Source organism: Lonchura striata, chromosome Z, assembly GCF_050655825.1.
Source record: "Lonchura striata isolate lonStrDom1 chromosome Z, ASM5065582v1, whole genome shotgun sequence".
NCBI classification, from domain to species: domain Eukaryota; kingdom Metazoa; phylum Chordata; class Aves; order Passeriformes; family Estrildidae; genus Lonchura; species Lonchura striata.
Window position 1 is genome coordinate 3,723,280 of NC_140740.1, and position 16,885 is coordinate 3,740,164.

General features: G+C 42.3%; 1 protein-coding gene across 7 annotated transcripts in view; it reads left to right on the top strand.

The window, feature by feature from the left end:
- MARCHF3 (membrane associated ring-CH-type finger 3) overlaps positions 1–16,885 on the top strand; it is a 62,190-nt gene that overhangs the window by 34,479 nt on the left and 10,826 nt on the right. For 3 of the 7 annotated variants that reach the window (XM_085566331.1, XM_085566332.1, XM_085566333.1), the window contains exons 3-4: positions 2,162–4,110; positions 5,121–5,328. In XM_085566331.1, the coding sequence (XP_085422457.1) occupies positions 3,668–4,110; positions 5,121–5,328 (651 nt within the window). In that variant the 5' untranslated portion in view covers positions 2,162–3,667. The remainder of the gene's footprint in view (positions 1–2,161; positions 4,111–5,120; positions 5,329–16,885) is intronic. The other 4 variants (XM_021551863.3, XM_085566334.1, XM_085566335.1 and 1 more) reach the window with 2 other exon arrangements.

Below are 16,885 nucleotides of genomic sequence, written 5' to 3' on the forward strand. Positions count from 1 at the left end.
TATGTATTTGGGATTTTTCTGCTGGTGTGGGGTTTTTTTTAATTTTGGTTTGGTCTGTTGTTTTTGTTATAATTATTATTAATACTAATATTAGTATTTTGGCTGTGTTTTTAAAATAACCCAGTATTTCTTGGGAAAACGTTTCCAGATGGGAAGCTAGTGGTTTTTCATGCATATTTTTAAGTGTTGAAGCTGATTGATGCAAGCTTGTGTCACATTTCTTGAAACTAATAGGGTGAACTTGTGGGAACATGGAATAAGAGAGGTGAATGAGTTTCCAAGTTTGAAACCATGACTGAGAGAGGTGGAATAAATGCTATTCTTAGCAGAGGTGCTGGAGGAAAAAAAAAAAGGAAAAGGAGCAACTCCATGAGTATTTGTTCAACATTTTGCAACCCACTGCTTGAAGTGTAAAGATCGTTTTGGCTTGTGCAAATCCCAGCCACTCACAGCTTCAGCAGGAAAACAGCACTGCTTTAAAAAAGCTCTGCTGTGATAATTTAACTCATCACCCTGATGATGCTTTGTGGGTCTCAGAATTGGGGTGAACTCATGCACAGCCAGAAAGAGTTCAGCAAGGATTCCAGCTGTATTCCAGACTTTAAATTCCATTTCAGGGCAGTAATGCTGATTTTTAACTTCTTATTTGAGTGCAACTCAGATGGAGAGGCAGTGCCTTGCTCACTGGCACTTGTTGAGCCTTGTGGGTTTTTTGGAACAGGAGATATGAATAGGAATACAGCATCCTATAAATTATTATGGGGTAAAGGGTGTCTTCTGCACTTGAATCTCCTGCCTAGCTTCAACATGCCCTCAGATACTTTGCTTGAGTTTATTTGTTGGTTTGTCATTGTTTTTACACTTACTGCATGAAGAAAATACCTGCTGCACCTTTACTTTTACTCTTATATCCATAAACCCATACACACACACACACACACACACATACACACACACCTGTATAAATGAAAAACTACAACTAGTGACAACCCAGAAAAGAAAAAACAAAGAGCTAGATACTACCATACATCTATCATGCCAAATTCGACCACTTTTCTCAGAATTTTCTGGCATCTGGGATAAATATTGATATTCTGTCTTCCCCAATTTAATATTGCTTGTCTTCATAAATACTAGCTAAACACATCTTCCTGGTTTTATTTTTTTATTTTCTCTTTTATTGAGGCATGTTTGACAGATTTCCACTTGTTTCAGGTGAAAAACTTTTTTGACATAATACGTACGTATGGGTAAATACTGACTTTAGGGGTTTGTGGCTGTTAAGATTCATGATTCCTTAATGCCAGCTTTAACTTAGGATTTGCTTAGGATCTCTGTGCTTCTGGGGACAACTAATCTCCATTATTTACCATGGGGTTCTGTATTAAAAGCACACAGCATTTAATTCTATAATTGTATCACTTTTCCAGTACATGCACTGATTTTGTGTGAAACTGGTTCTTCTGAATCCAGAAAAAATATGCTGTAACTTTCAACTCCCTTTTAAAAAAAGTAGAAAGGGATTACCTGTATCTGCTCTGCCAAAGTGGGATATCAATGCAGTGCTGTAGGCAGAAATTTGAATTAACTTTGCTGAGATACAGCCAGATTATTTCCCCTGTGCTTTAAAGCTTTGCATTTAGTTGCATCTTCTGATGCACCAGCAAACCCTCCACACTCATCAAGTGGCTGATGGATGTGTTTGTAAAGGCTTGGATGGTCATTATATCTGAAATTATAAACCCACTGTTGTACTTAATGGGGTCAGTGAAGCAATCAGGATAAAAATACATAATTCTGCAGCGTGGGTCTGTAAGCATAGTACTTCTTAAGCTTTTTAAGTTTAATGAAGCAGCTGAACATTCTTGTTAAACAGTCTCAGCATGGATTTTAAAACTAAAACATTGCTGAACACCATGGTCTCCTTGGAGAGTCTGTGGCTCTTATTCCCTTGAAATGTCTGCATATTTTATATGTTAATGGTTTTGACATCAGCCATTTGCTTCATTTTCATTGTAAATGAGGCCCAGAGTCCGATTCCCTTCCCCATTCCCTTAACACTCTCTGCCCTGTAAGCAGCCTCCAGCTCACTCCCTGGGGTATGTGTGGTCTGAAAAAAGCTGAAGTGATCCTGCAAAACAAACCCGTTTTCCTACTTTAGATGCCTTTCTAGGAATATGAGTCCCTGTGTGAAAACTTGTCTGGTGCAAGTGCTCCAGCATCCACACCAGCCCGCACATGCCACAAAACCTTACTGCCAAGGACATCCCCTCAGGGGCTTCCCAAGGTTGGTGCTGCTTTTCCTCAAGCCCAGCAAAGTCAAATCATAGGATTTCTCCCAAACCCTTATATAGACACCCCTGTCCAGAGGGTTTTGTTCATGTTTGGTTTTTAAAGATTCTTCTCAGCTGCAGTGCTGACACCATGGACCATGCAGAACACTCTTTTTTGAGGGGGAAACTCCTGATTTTAACATGGGAATATCATCACTGCAACCTGCAAGGTTTGCACAGGACTGCAGCCAAGTGTCCCAGGGCGTGCTGGGGAATCTTTCCCTGTTTTGCAGGAGGGTTAACCCACCCTGTGTGTGTATTTTTTTGGTGCCTGACCCAAAGGGCAGGGACACAGCCTGGTGGAACCCTCTATGACAAGCACACCCAGCCAGGAGCATCAATCCCATCAGGACATCAGGAATTTACATGCCCAGGCTCCTTGTTGTTGGAATCTGAAATGCAGGGAACTCTCAGAACTTTGGGCCCGTAAACCAAAGCTGAGAGTTAAACACAGGATTTGCTCTGAGACCTTGGAAAAGGCTTCCAAACTTAGGTGCTAGAAGTGAGAATGTGGATTTATAGTTTAAAACAGACACATATTAAACTAAGTGGAGGAAAGTGTAGAGTTTTAGAGTTTAAGATAGATAAGAAATAAAAGTAATTAAAAAGTAAATAAGGAGTTTCGAATGCAGTACTGTTGGTTTGTGTGTCATAACATGGTTGGCTAAGAAAGCTCATTCTGTACCATGGGTCCATAAGGAGAAATACTTAAGGATTGGGTCAAAAACATAAATATCCTTGTTGGCTGTGTTTTATTGGTCAATAATTCCTTAAAAGGTCTTGTAACTTGTGGTCTTGTTACCTTCTGAACCGTGCTGTAACAATGTGTGTTTAATTCACTCTTCCTACATATGTAGGAAAAAAAAATAAACCACATCATCAGAAACAACTCAGAAGCCCCATCTCTAATTCCTTCCAGAATTCCGCACAGCTGAATTATCACACTTGTTCCCAGCACAACCCTTCCTTCCTAATTGCCATGTGTGATTGCCATGTGCAAAACACATTCACACGGAGAGAAAGAGCAAAGCAGAGGAGAGAGGCACGGGCAGGCTGTGATTAAGCAGGTTTCTGTGACTACAGCCCTGTACAGGACTAATCGCCAGGTCTGTGCTCTGCTGTGGGTTGGCGATAGAGGACACTAAGCAGCATTTGAGGTGTTTTCAAAGGGGATTTGAAGCCAATCCACCATTTTCTCCTCCAGTACACATCTTTCCCTGTTGGTGGACAGTGGCAGCCTTTAAATTCGAAAGTGGACAGGGTGATGATTGTATATATCTTTGAAACATTTGGAGGGGGAGTGACAAAAGGCTCGGCCTCCCTATTTATCACTGATGACCTCAGGAGTCTGTGGGGAGAAGAAATCAAGGCTGCTGCTTTGCTCCTTGTGGGAGGTACAGGCTCATTTTCCTGCAGCACCTAATATTGCAAACCCCCTTTCCCTGCTGAGTGGGCTTGGGAAACCTGGGCTGGGGAGTGAGGGACGCTCCTCCTCACGCCTGCTGTTGGTCAGACAGGGAGAGATGTGCCCCACAGCACCTCCCTGTCCCTGTTCCTGCCTAGATGGGGACGCGCTGCCCAGCACCATGAGGAGCAGCCGCTGCAGCCACCTGCCTGGAGCCCCTCCGGAGTGCCCGCGCCCTGCGGCGCCCGATGGCAAGAGCCTGCCCGGCAGCAGCGGGGGCCTGGCCACCAGCTGTCCCCAGTATGTCATGCAGGTGTCCTCCAAGGATGGGCAGCTGCTCTCCTCCGTCGTGCGGACCCTGGCTGTGCAGAGGTAGGTGGGGGACAGGAGGAGGGACAGGCCCCTTCCCCTCTGGTGCCATCAAAACCCCCTCCCAGCATCGCAGCGATCCTAAAGCACTCCACCAGCCCCTGGCGTGCTGGACAGCCAGACAAGGTGTTTCTAGCACCAGTATTGCAGCTTCTGTCATTGTCCGAGTGATTGACCTTTCTTTCTGCTGCTGGTTTAGAGAGGCAGATTAGTGTGAAATATATTGTTTAGCTATGCCTTTGAAGCGTGCTTCTGGCTGGCTTTGTTCTCATTAGATGCAAGAAGGAGTATTCTGATGTGTTGGCCTTATCCAGACTTGATGCTTGGGTCAAAATTAAATTTTCTGTGCTGGTGGTGAGCTGAAAAGACTTCGTGGATCTTGAAGCAGTGCAGAAGAAATACCCACCTGCAGCCACACACCAGAGATGTGTTTGGCACACATATGTTTGTATCCCTCCTTGACCTGCCTGTGGGCTGTCCCAAAGAGAGGAAAACCCTTTCCAGGCAGAGGAGGTTTCTGCCTTCATGTGCTTTTCTGGAGTCGTGGCCCTGCCTTCAAGGTACTACAGGGCAGTAGTTAAAGTTTTAAAATACTTGAAAGTAGTTAAAGTAGTAGTAAAGAGCTCTTTCAGCAGCCCTTTACTCTTGGCCAGTGAAAACAATATTTAGGTCAGAGGGTCACCAAGAAGTGCCCAGCTGAGGCAGATTTACCTCTCTGATGCACTTTGGGATTTCCTAAGGTGGCCGCACCACTGCTTTGCAAAGAGCTGGGAGATACAAAATACAGAAGGACTTGGTCTTCTCCCTCTCATCTGCCACTCCACAATTTTCCCCTCCCTAATAAAAGAGATGTTTTAAGCAAGAATACCAAAACACCATAAGCCATTAGCCCACCAGCTTGGATTACTAGACAGCAAAGCAACGCAAACACTTCTAGTTCACGACAGAGGAAAAAAAATCCATCGCCACAACCATCGAGCACTGACCAGCAGTTTTCTCTCCCTCTCCTGCAGCAGCCCCTTCAATGACCGGCCAATTTGTAGGATCTGCCACGAGGGCAGCAGCCACGAGGAGCTGCTGTCCCCCTGCGAGTGCACGGGGACGCTGGGCACCATCCACCGCAGCTGCCTGGAGCACTGGCTGTCGTCCTCCAACACCAGCTACTGTGAGCTCTGCCACTTCAGGTTTGCAGTGGAGCGCAAGCCCAGGCCACTGGTGGAGGTCAGTACGACCCTGAAATCTTAATTTTGGCTGGGAAAACCCTGCCTGCTTCCACATAGGCATCGCTGGGCTCTGCAGCTCCAGTGGGGTTTGTGTGATGGTGGGAGCTCAGGGGAAAGGCGGGATGTGACAGAACCCCTCGTTTTGGAGGGAGTCAAAACAAAGTATTAGCATAATAATTTGTTTGCTTCACTGCAAACCTTGAGTGGAGGTTTTTTTGCAGCAAATTCCTGGGATACCAGCCAGCTTGGTTGAGGGCGGGAGAGAGGTAAGTTGCAGTTTATGTGGAATGTGGGGCAGGTCTCTGGACTCAGAATATTAAATAGAGGTCAGAAATTTATTTATTTATTATTGCTTTTGAGAGGTAACAAACTTAGGGGCCTTGAAAACCTAGTTTGTATGTCAAGCCTGCAAGAAGGAATTGTTCTTGTTCAGTGTCTGGCATGATTAGACATTTGTGGCTCATCTTTTGGCCTATTCTTGCCTATGTGCCAGGCTTGACAGAGAATTGGACAATTGTTTCTCTTTTATCACTGAAAATTTAGTTTTTGACAACTATAGATAGCAGTTTCATTAAGTTTTCCAGGTTTTAGGGTATTTTTGGTCCTCAGGAAAAGAAAAGAAACCAAAACAAGCTCACGCTCTTGACACTGTTAATGACCTTTTTCCTCCCTTATTTTATTTTGGGAAAAGATGAAGCAGAGTTAGGGTTTCTTTTGGAATTAAAAGTTAATTAAAGGCATTTTGGCAAAATTAATGAGAAGAACCATTTTGCACCTGCTGGTGACACAGGCACCTATATGCAGAGCTTGGTTTCACGACAAAGTGTATTTCCTGTGCATTTTAATTGTTCCTTTAAATTGTGTCAAAACTGGTGGAAGGAGGTACAGTATGAAAAATGGGTAGGGGGAAGCAGCATTTTGTTTTTCTCCTGCTCACAGAGAAGAGGACACAGGACAGAACTCACTGCTGGGAGGTGGGTCGGGGATGAGCAGTTCAACACTACCAAGATTGCTTTAATTGAGATAGGCATGCACATTTTGTGTCTAAGCATTCATTCTTCCTCAGGATCCCCCCACAAATGGTGCATGACATGGAATTTAGCACAAGTCCTGCACCCAGAGCAGGTCCTGGCCAGCTGTGCTTGGGTTGCTGTCTGACTCTCCTCTCAATCTTTGGAGCAAGAATGATGCTGCTCTGCATCTGCCCACTGAAAAGAAAGACAAGTGATGCTGAGGCATCACAGTTTGATTGCAGAGCCCAGCTTCTGGAAATTGCTCCCTTGTGATGGCTCCTGGTGAGGCTTGTGCTGCACAAATTGGATGTGGTGCTGGCCAGAGCTGCTGATGATGGAAGGAGTGGAAAGCAAAGCTGACCCTGCCCAGGATGGGGCACTGTGGTTGCTTGATTGTTGTTCCCTGATGAAATGAGGCTTCTTTTTGGCAGAAGCAATAATAAGTAGTAGAAACAGCAACAACAATATTTAGAGTACTAATGGTAAATCTGCCAGTTTTTTCTGTTTGCTGAGGACAAATTAAAACCCTGAGCTAGTACATTTCTGAAACACAGCTAAGTGGTTTTAGCTTTACAACTCATTATTTTCTGACTTCTCAGCTACTTACACCCACAGTATTTCAGTGCAGAAATCAACAGTTGGGTGCAGTTGCTGGAAAGATCATAAAAACCCCTAATTCTTTGTGATCTTATAAAGGGAATATGTTTTCAGTTTAGAAGGAAAATGAAGATGTACTTTCAAAGCTGAGAGCAGCAGGGATGAGCTGTATGCCAGGGAGGGGACAAATTAAGCAGAAAGATAAACAAACTTCTTGATTTCTGTCAGTGTAATTTAAGTTTGTCCTGGACATTTATACTTATTTAATACACAGTGCTTTGAAATGCAAAAACCTCCCCATGCAAATAATTGCAGCAAAAATCTGAAATTTCCCAAAGCAGGACTAAAGCAGATGCAAGTTGCCAGATTCCCTCATCTTCTGTGTCCCAAAAAACACCTCCATGCCTGTCTCTCTGTGTTACCCAGAGGGTGAGGACATGGAAGAAGGTATATCAGGTGTAGTAGGACCATTTCTCACAAAAACCCTGCTGTAAGCCAAAGTGGCCACCTGCTTTTAACACCACAGAGTGTGTAGGTTTTGGGGTGGGGTGTCAAAGTTCTCTTCATTTAGTGAGGTGATTAGTTCTCCAAAGATTCCCCTCACCTAGATAATGGAAAGAGTAAGTGGTCCTCCTCTGACTGGAGGTGAGTGATGAGTTTTACCAATGCATTTTAGTAGGTCAGGAGGGGCTATTGTACTCATAAAGTGATTTATAGAGCACAGACTCTAAAAACCTATCCAGTAACTCCTCAACAGGTCCTGTCTCACAGAGTGAGCACATCCCATTCAGGGATCAGTGACAGGTAGTAAAGAAATGCTCAGAGCAATCAGTCATCATATTGATCTTTTCTCCACCAGATCTTCCAACCGGGGGCGGGGAGAAAATATGTATTTCTGACTATTGCAAAATGGATTATACTCTTCTTCAAAGGGAAAAAAAAAAAAACAACAAAACAAAGCCACAACAAAAAAACTCACCAAAACCCCACCAAAACCACAAAACCAAACCAACCAAAAAAAAAAAAAAAAAAAACCTAAAAAAAAAAAAAAAAACAAACAAAAAAGCCCTCAAAAACCCAACAAAACAAAACATCACAAGAAAATAAAAAATAGCCATGCTATTATATTTTCTCCTCATCCCTTCACTACATTGATCACTGTTTCCTGGTGGCTTAGGCATGGGTGTGGAAGAAATGTTCGGTGGGAACAAACTGAGGCACTTTACTAGGCACATTTCTTTCATCTAGCAATGTCATATGTGAATTTATTCCTGCTGTTAGCAGGAGAGGCTGCAGCAACAGTGAGCTTGGAATGGAGTAAGTGGTGTGGCTGATGGCCCAGCCAAGTTCCTTCCTCCCTCTGTCCATCCTTATGGAAGCAGCAGAGGAGTGGACCAGAGGCAACTTTGTGCTTCTCCTTTGCCTCTGCCACAGCATTTGTATTTTTGTCTGAGGGAGAATCTTCTCCTTGGCAGTGCACAATGGTGACAGGCTGCAATGGTGTTGCAGCCTGTCAGGCAGATCCATCCCCTCAACAATAAATTTGTGATGCTTCTTGGCTCATTTCTGTTTTTGAACTCGCATTATTCTCCCCAGAAAATTGTGTTTCCACACTGGGAATGTGGCACCAGGCACTATGGTGGTGATTAACACCCTCCTTCAGCATTCACAAGAGTGCAAAATTCAGTCAGAGGAGTCAGGGTCCGAACCCACCCCTTCTACCCCCTGACAAAGGAAAGAGAAATCTATAATATAATAATAATATAATCTATAATCTATAATATGGTGGCTGATATGCACAGAGCTGATATTCCTTGTGACAAGCCAGCCAAGGACCTCCAAGCCAACACAGTGAAATCCCAAGCTGCAGTAATTCCATTACTGACTTTTATGGACCTTCCAGTTTTACATAAGCTGCCTTTTTAATGCAGCCAATCCACAGGAAAAAAAAATCTACATTAGGAATGTGTGGTATTATTCATGTAGCTGCTTTTGCTGTGTTTCAGCATAAAGATTAGTCAAGCTTTATGTAAGTATTATGTATCATCTTCATTTCAATTTCCACATTGCATCTGTGTTGCTTCCATTTGGCTCAGTGGAGAAGCAGGCACGAAATGCAGCAGTACAAATATATTTATGTGCAATAATAAAATGTTAGAGAACAGCCAGCTACAAAATAAAAATGGTATAAGAGTATTATGTGACCATATAAGTCAGGCTTGTATTGCTTGTAAGTTACTTACATGTTTTAAACCAACCAGCACTCTATTTTTTCACTTTTTTTTTTTTTTTTTTTTTTGCAAACAAACAGAAAGCACTTAATTAACAATACAAAACTCATAAGCAAAACAGCATGACTAGGAGAAAAAATAAAGTCAGGATAATTACAGCAATATTGGGCAGAAATTAACTTCAGTTTTTCCCTGCTGTGTTGCTGGCTATACAGCCTATATGAGTAAGGTAAAATAAATTTAAAAACACCTATGCATGAAGTATTTAAGATGAGCTTACATTATAAATTAAAACCTCATGAAGCCTTACACTGAAATATGAATTCATTTCCTGTGCAAGACTTTGAGTCACAATGTTTTTATCTGTTGGGATTATTTTTACTTATTTTTCCTCTCCACCGTTCAGTCAAGCAAGTCATTAGCATTAAATTACTGTAACAAACAGACACCAGATTTGCTGCAGGTACTTTATAAAAGAATCACACCTCAAACCAGAAGGAAAATAAATGGTTCTTCAGCATAGTCACCTACCAGGAAAACTTCAATGAATCAAAGTTTGGAGGAACTGCAGCTGTCCATACAGCATATTAAGGCTGGGAGCAGATAATTGAGGTGTGTCCATCCTCTTTCCTTTCTTGACCCAAAAAGGGCAGATTAAAAGGGCAAAGTGATAGAGATGTGTTTGTACCTAGTTGTCTTCTGCTGTGAAAATAAATCCCCCTAAGACCAGCTCATGCAGGGAGAAATTGAAGCAGCCATGTAGATTTCCAGTAAAAGTATGTCTGAGTTAAAGAAAGTATTAAAAAAAAAAAAGTAATAAACTTCCCAGCACAGATTTAAAACCATAAAGTCTCCAAGATACATTTTTTAAAATCTATTTATTTCTAATGGGGTGAAATCCAGAGACTAAACCATTATGCTCTTTCTCCTTTAAAGAGAAATTAGGTAGCTGTTTTATGTTCCCTGCAGAAAGATTTGCTACAATGCACAAATCTTTCTTATAGTACTGGCAGCAAGAGTGCAAACAACAGCAACTCACACCCCATAAAAAATAAAAATTTAAATCACTTGTCAGTGAACAGACTAGTTCAAACAATTACATCTGTAACTGCTCATTCCTAAATGTATAACAATCAAGGGCAAAAAAACTCGAGGAAGGTTCCCAGGAGAAAGTAACTGAACAATTAGATTTGCTTCAAAAATGAGTAAGATATGGGAAAGATGCTGGGGTTTCCAAAGGCACAGCTTCTTTTCTTCTAGACAATGGGCTTGGTGACTTTTCTTTGGACATCATGGGCCTGTAAAATAGTTCTGAACTGCCCAGTTCTCATCTATCTCTGTCCTTCCTGCTGGCAGCATTTCCTAGCACTGACAGGAGGCAGTCAAAGTTTATTTTCTAGGAAAATAGAAGTGGTAAGATTTAATGCATCTGTCTTTATTTGTAGACATATCAAGCATTTATTTTCTATCATGCCTTTGCTTCCCATATATTTGAGCTTGTAGCTCAGGACATTTACAATGTCTTGAAATAAGTTTTGCCAATAGCAAATATGCTTTGCTTTTGTTTTAAAATGTGAAATATGATTTTGTTGATTTTCTTGAATGCATATATATTTGTCTGCCTAACTGGGAATACAGTTATCCAAAACACAATGAGAGCATTGCAAATACACACTGATAGAAAGAAATACAGCTTTTCCCATAGTTCCACAAAGTCCTTTTTTCTTTAAACATCCTGAAATGCTTTAACTGATACAAGCATCTCCAGAACTATAAATTAGAAGTGGCTACTAGGAAAACAGAACAGCAGTGAGCCAGACTAACGTTAAAAAATTATACTATTGTGTAATTGGACCTGCAAGACATTTCATAGGTTTTTATAGTGCTATTTAGCAAGCTCTGCTATTTGTTTTCACTGACAGAGAATTACTAATCCTTTTTTGGAAGCTGAGTATTTGTAATCCAGAAACATGAAACCACATCTATGAGCCATGTATTAATGCTGCTTGATGGAGCTTTGTGTATCAGAGTCAGAGGATGGTTTGGGTTGGAAGGGACCTTAAATTCCATCCAGTGCCACCCCAGCCATGGCAGGGACACCTCCCACTGTCCCAGCTGCTCCAAGCCCTGTCCAGCCTGGCCTGGGACATTTCCAGCTGTCCATCCATCAAATCCATCTCTCCCCAGTTTAGACAGAAGGTTTTTCTGGGAGAGAAAGAGACTCTCGGGGGACTCTTTTTCCAGAAATCCAGGTAAATTATATCTATAGCCCTTCCCTTGTCCGCTGGTGTTGCCACCTCATCAGAGAAGGCCACTGGGTTGGTCAGGCAGGACTTGCCCCTGGTGAGGCTGTCCTGGTTGCTCCAAATCCCCTCCCTGAGCTCCACAATCCTCAGCAGAGCTTCCAGAGGTTCTGTCCCACCACCTCCCCAGGCACAGAGGGGAATTCAGCTGGGTGTTCCCAGGCTCTTCCTTTCCATCCTTTTTGAAGACAGGTACAAAATTCCCCTTTTTTTCAGCCACCTGGGTTCTCACCTGACTTTTCCAGCCAGAATTTCTCCAGTGTCATGGACAGTGGCTTGGCAACTCACCCAGCCAATTCCCTGGGGAGCCTGGGGTGCATCCCATCAGGTCCCACAGAGTTGAGCATTTCCAGGTTCCTCAGCTGGCCCTGAGCAGGATCTTTTCTTTCAGGGGCAGAGCCTTTGCTCCCCAGGGCCCATCCTGCTCTCCATCCACCTGGAGGTCTGGGAGGAGAGGCTGCTGTTGGAGGCTGAGGCAGAAAAGCTCAGGTTGGGTACCTCAGGCTTTTCCCCATCCCCTGTCACCTGTCTGCCAGTGTTGTTTGGAGTGGGGAAAGCACCTTCTGTGACCCTCCTGTCCTGTTTAATGAAGCTCTAGAGCATCCTGGTACTCTTTCCCCCTTTCCAGGCTCAGTTCCAGCTTCACCTTGGCCTTCCTGATCCCAACCCTCCACAACCTCTTAGAGAATTCAATGGCTGGACTCTTCCCAGGTCACCCATCCTTGCTTTTACTGTCTGTGCATTTGTTTGCTTCTTCCCCTTTCCTTTGGCCAGCAGCTCCCCACCCACCCATGCTGGTCTCTTGCCTTCCCTGCCCAATTTCTTGCTCCTGTTTTTCAGCTGGCAAGTGACCCAAGGTCTAAATTGAAAATTTAATTTTGTGACAGCCAACAGCCTGTGGTGATCTTCTCTCACTGAGGAACCAACCCTAGGTGGTAGCTGTCTGTGCTGTGATGTACCCTTTCTAGAAAACAAAACAAAACAAAAAATTAAAGTTTTATCATACGCCATCCTTAAAATGGAAAATGTAATCTTTCCCCTTTCAGAAACATGCAAAATAATGCAAAATTTATTTGCTATTTGAAAAAGAAGGCTTGACTCATTGAGACATCCACATTTAAAATATTTCCTGCAATATAGGAGTTAAATATATGAGTTAAGTCCTGCAATACATGAGTTAAAATAGGGGTTAAATTTAAGAGCAGACTCATTTACAAAGAGGCCATAATATTGGCACAATAACATTATAGAGATCAAACAATTTTGATTCCAACTCTCAAATACACTCTTTGAGACCAAATAAACATCTCTGTGAGCTGTCACCATGGCCTTTCTAAAGGCACCTACTGAAGACCATATTATTTGTGTCAGTAACAGAATGTTTGATATGAGACTCAAAAACTGAAGCATAAATATTTTTTTCTGCCAAAAATGTAACTGTCAAATATTTGTTTTCCTCGGCAAAACATTAACCTAGGAAAGTTTCAGGTCATCTGAAATCTTTAATGACACTGAAAACAAGCATTCTAGTCTGGGCGATTTTATTTTTTAGTTACATGTAGTTAAGCCAAGTTTCAAAACATTTCACTGAAAAATGTTAAAATTAATATTTTGAGTAAAAATAGTGTCAGGAAAAAAAATTTCCTCAGATGCAATATTTTGTGGATGGGCAATAAATGGGAAGAGGAGGAGCAAGACATGGTCCTTCTGGCCTTTAAAAATATTCTTCATTCCAGAGAGCTATTATTTTTAAATAAAGAGGGAATATCAGCCTTTTAGTGCTTAAAGCCCAGTGCAAAATGCTCCAATAGGTGGCTGCTGGCATGAAACCAGAAACCATAATAATTTCCATCACTTCAGCTTGTGTACAACTTGCTTCCACCTGGACTCACTGCTGAGCCATCACACTGAAAATGACAAAACAAACTGATAAGTTCTGATGTGCAATGAGCTATTTTTTGCTCAAAGGACAATGTATTTAGGGGAGATAATTCCTTCCAGTCCTCTCCTCTCCTCTCAGCTTCATGGTGCAGCTCCAGTAATTTTAGAAATCACTTCTCCAAGGAAAATGAACTGAACCAGAAGGGGCTCTCCAGCAGAAACAGATTGTAGCCTTAGGATCTGATCAGGAAGAACACTGTGCACACACTTTACTTTTACGTTTGTGATTTTTCTGACTGAAGTTAGACCTGCAGAGATGAGCCCAGGATCCGGCCTTTGGCAGTGGTGAGGCAGCTCAGAATCGTGGAGGTGTTTTACAGAAGAGCTCTGCTGGCAGCTCATTTTAGTTAGGATAGATAAATTCAGGGACTCTCAGCCTCTCCAGGAGTTCTGGTCCTTGGTTGCTGCTTGCTCCAGTGATTTCCCTCTCCAGTTTCAACTCTGCTTTCTGAAGTGGCTGCAGCAAATCCTTCTGTGTGCATTGCGTGTATGGGGTGGAGAAGCCCCAGGTGTGTTCACAGTGTTTTGTCAAGTCGAATACAGTACATCAAAAATCTCTTTCAGGATGTAAGCAAGCTCCTTCTCAAAACTATGTCAGCTTTTAAGGGTTTTAGCCTAAGCTGCTCTTCTTGGGAGGCTGCTCCAGAGCTGGATCCTCTGAAGGATGGGGACTTTTTTTTCTGATTCTTATCCTAAATTTATTTGGGGACAACCATTATCCATCTGTTCTTAAGCCAACCTCATCCCTTACCTTACTTTAATGCTTTTACTTCACTGATGGCTCCCTTCAGTTCTCCCTTCTGGCTTCCTCTAGATGCATTTAGAGAGTGACTTTTTGAGATAAATGTTAACCCCCATCTCTCTGAGGTGCTGGATTCTCAGATGGTTTCTTGGCTTGTCTCAGTCATGATCCAAGAATGGGTTTTGCATCAGGTGCTGTGTGCTGTGCTTAAAGTTCTTGAAATAATTTTTGCTGCCATTGCTGAAGTCCTTTTATGTAGTTACTCCAGCTCCAGTTACCTGTGGGTCAGGGACAGAGAACACTGATCACTTCAAGAATGCACTTCACAGAATGCCAGCAGGCTAGAATTTTACTTCAAACATGACTCTTTTTATAACCTCTTTTTTCCCCCACTCCCCCACCCCCTCCCCGCTCCCCTAAATGGAAATTATCACTCTGAAAGTCTAGATTTATTGCAGAAATAATTGGGCACATTGACACATTTTAATAGGACAGATTTCAGGGTGTCACAGTGCAGATCTGACAGTTTCATCTGGCCCTACATCTCCCTCTTGTCCAGCAGGGTAGTCCATACCATACTGCCACAGTAATTAATCAGCTCAGGGCTTTGTTAGGATCCCTGTGTGGGTATGAGCTGCACAAAAGGATCTGCTGACTTAGCTTTTTCGCTATAAAGTAACTTGACAGTGCCCATTCCATTCCCAAAACAAATGACTGAAACCTCGAAACAGAAGCAGATTTAGAAGCAGGTGTGCACTGCTTCAGGAGAAAAATAAGTGCTGTGACTGAAATCTGTACAACCAGTGAAATTGCTTAATCTTTGCTTTTGACATATACTTCAGAGCTAGCTAATGAAATCCTTCCAGCTTTCTGAGGTTAGACTGTAGAATTGTGATGGCTTTATTTATTATTTAATACTACTCTTGCCTGTCACAGCCTCATCTACTATTTGAATTGCTTGAGTTTGACTCTTTGTTCGTGTGCCACGGGGCATCAGGGGCAGGGAGCCATCAGCCTGTGATGCAGCTCCACACCATTTTCATCTGCTCAAACTTTCAATCAGGCTTGATGGCACAGTGAAAAATGCTGTCTTAATTCAGGTGCACTGCACTGTGTGTAGTGACAGTCACAGGGTGGGGATAATAGCACACACCTTGACATCTGTGCTCCCTCCCCTTCATTCCTGATGTTTTTCCTCCTTGCTCTGAACTGGGAACTATTTCTTGCTCTACATGAGGTACATAGGTGCCAAAATTTTGGAGTTTGTCCTGGGAAAGTGGTGAACAACTGCAGTCCTGTCAAGGAGAAGTGTACAAATGCCTGGCGTTTCTCTTCCAAGTGCTTTGAAACAAGTGCTTTCCACAAAACCTTTTTTTTTTTTTTTTGAAGTCTTTAAAACCTTTAAAAGAACAATCTCTGCTGTGAGGTGCTCTCAGTTCCTCTCGTTTTCTTGGTGGTTTTACATTGCAGAGGCTCCTGGAAATGGAAAAAAGGGGAAGGTTGCAATCAATCTTTTCAGAAGGAACCAGATACAACCTGGAGCTGTTGTGCATAAGCCCTTGAGGGTGTTTATAAGTAAATGGACTGAAAGCTCCAAGGAAAGCGGTGTGAGACTTTTACTCACTTTTTAGCATTCCCTTTAGAGCTACAGTAAAATAAAAAGGTGTTCAGATGTAAATGTATGTCCCTTTGTTCTGCACAAGCTCTGCTGAAGAAAACTCTGCTCACAGCCTATTGTTCTCCCCGTCACACTGATGGGGTGGAGGGGTGAGGAAATGGCTGTGTGGGGACTAGGCTGCTTCTTGGGGTAAACTGCCCACAGCTGTTTAGTGTCTCTCCTGGTTAAGAAGAGGAAAAATACAGTATTGAGCCTCCTTCTTTAACTGGCACCTTCCCAAACAACTTCTTGCTCATAGTAATATGTAGCTGATTTAAAGTGCTTTGCACTTCCCTAGCATTTCAGAACTTTTCAAGCAAGTTTAAAGCCTTTATCCTGCAAAAAAAAAAAAAGTTTATGAATGTATTTTTTGTGTTCTAAATTCCTGGGTTTCACATGAGACAGGACTTCTAGTGCCATGTGTAAGACACTTGGGGAAATAAGAGGAACAAAGTTTTTAGGGATGCATGAGCCTCATCTGGTTCTGCTGGCCCCATAAAAGGATGCTGTAGAGCAGGTTTGACCAAATCCTATAGCTCACACTGCCAAAAAGTACAGGGCTGGTAGTTTTCCTGTCCAAATATTGATTTGTGTGATGTGGTTTGGTTTTTCTTTTTTTTTTCTTTTTTTTCTTTTTTTTTTTTTAATTAAAAGACCTCAATGTACTGTTGTAGGAACTTCTTTCACCTCTGTTATCCAAAATCCTCTTTATAGAAATGTGGGCGTGTGGGCTTGATAAGCTGTTCAATCCTAACCTTTGCTTCAGCAGCTGACTTTCAGGAACTCTGTTTCTCAAGATTAATACCCTCTTAATAAAAATAACCTTGTGTGCATTGAACTCTGCTTAAATGTGGGGGTATCTGAAAACATGTTGAAAATGGCTTTGCAAATGTTATGAGAAGAATGTAAAAAAAAAAAAATCCTAAAATAAAACGTTAAAATATTTTCTGCACGCTCCTTTACACATTAAGAAGGGAGGTTTTCAAAGAAGTCAGTGGGAAATGCTAGGGGCTGCATTACATAAAATACTTCTCAAGGCAGCCTTTACCACAGCTAAATAAATGATATGGT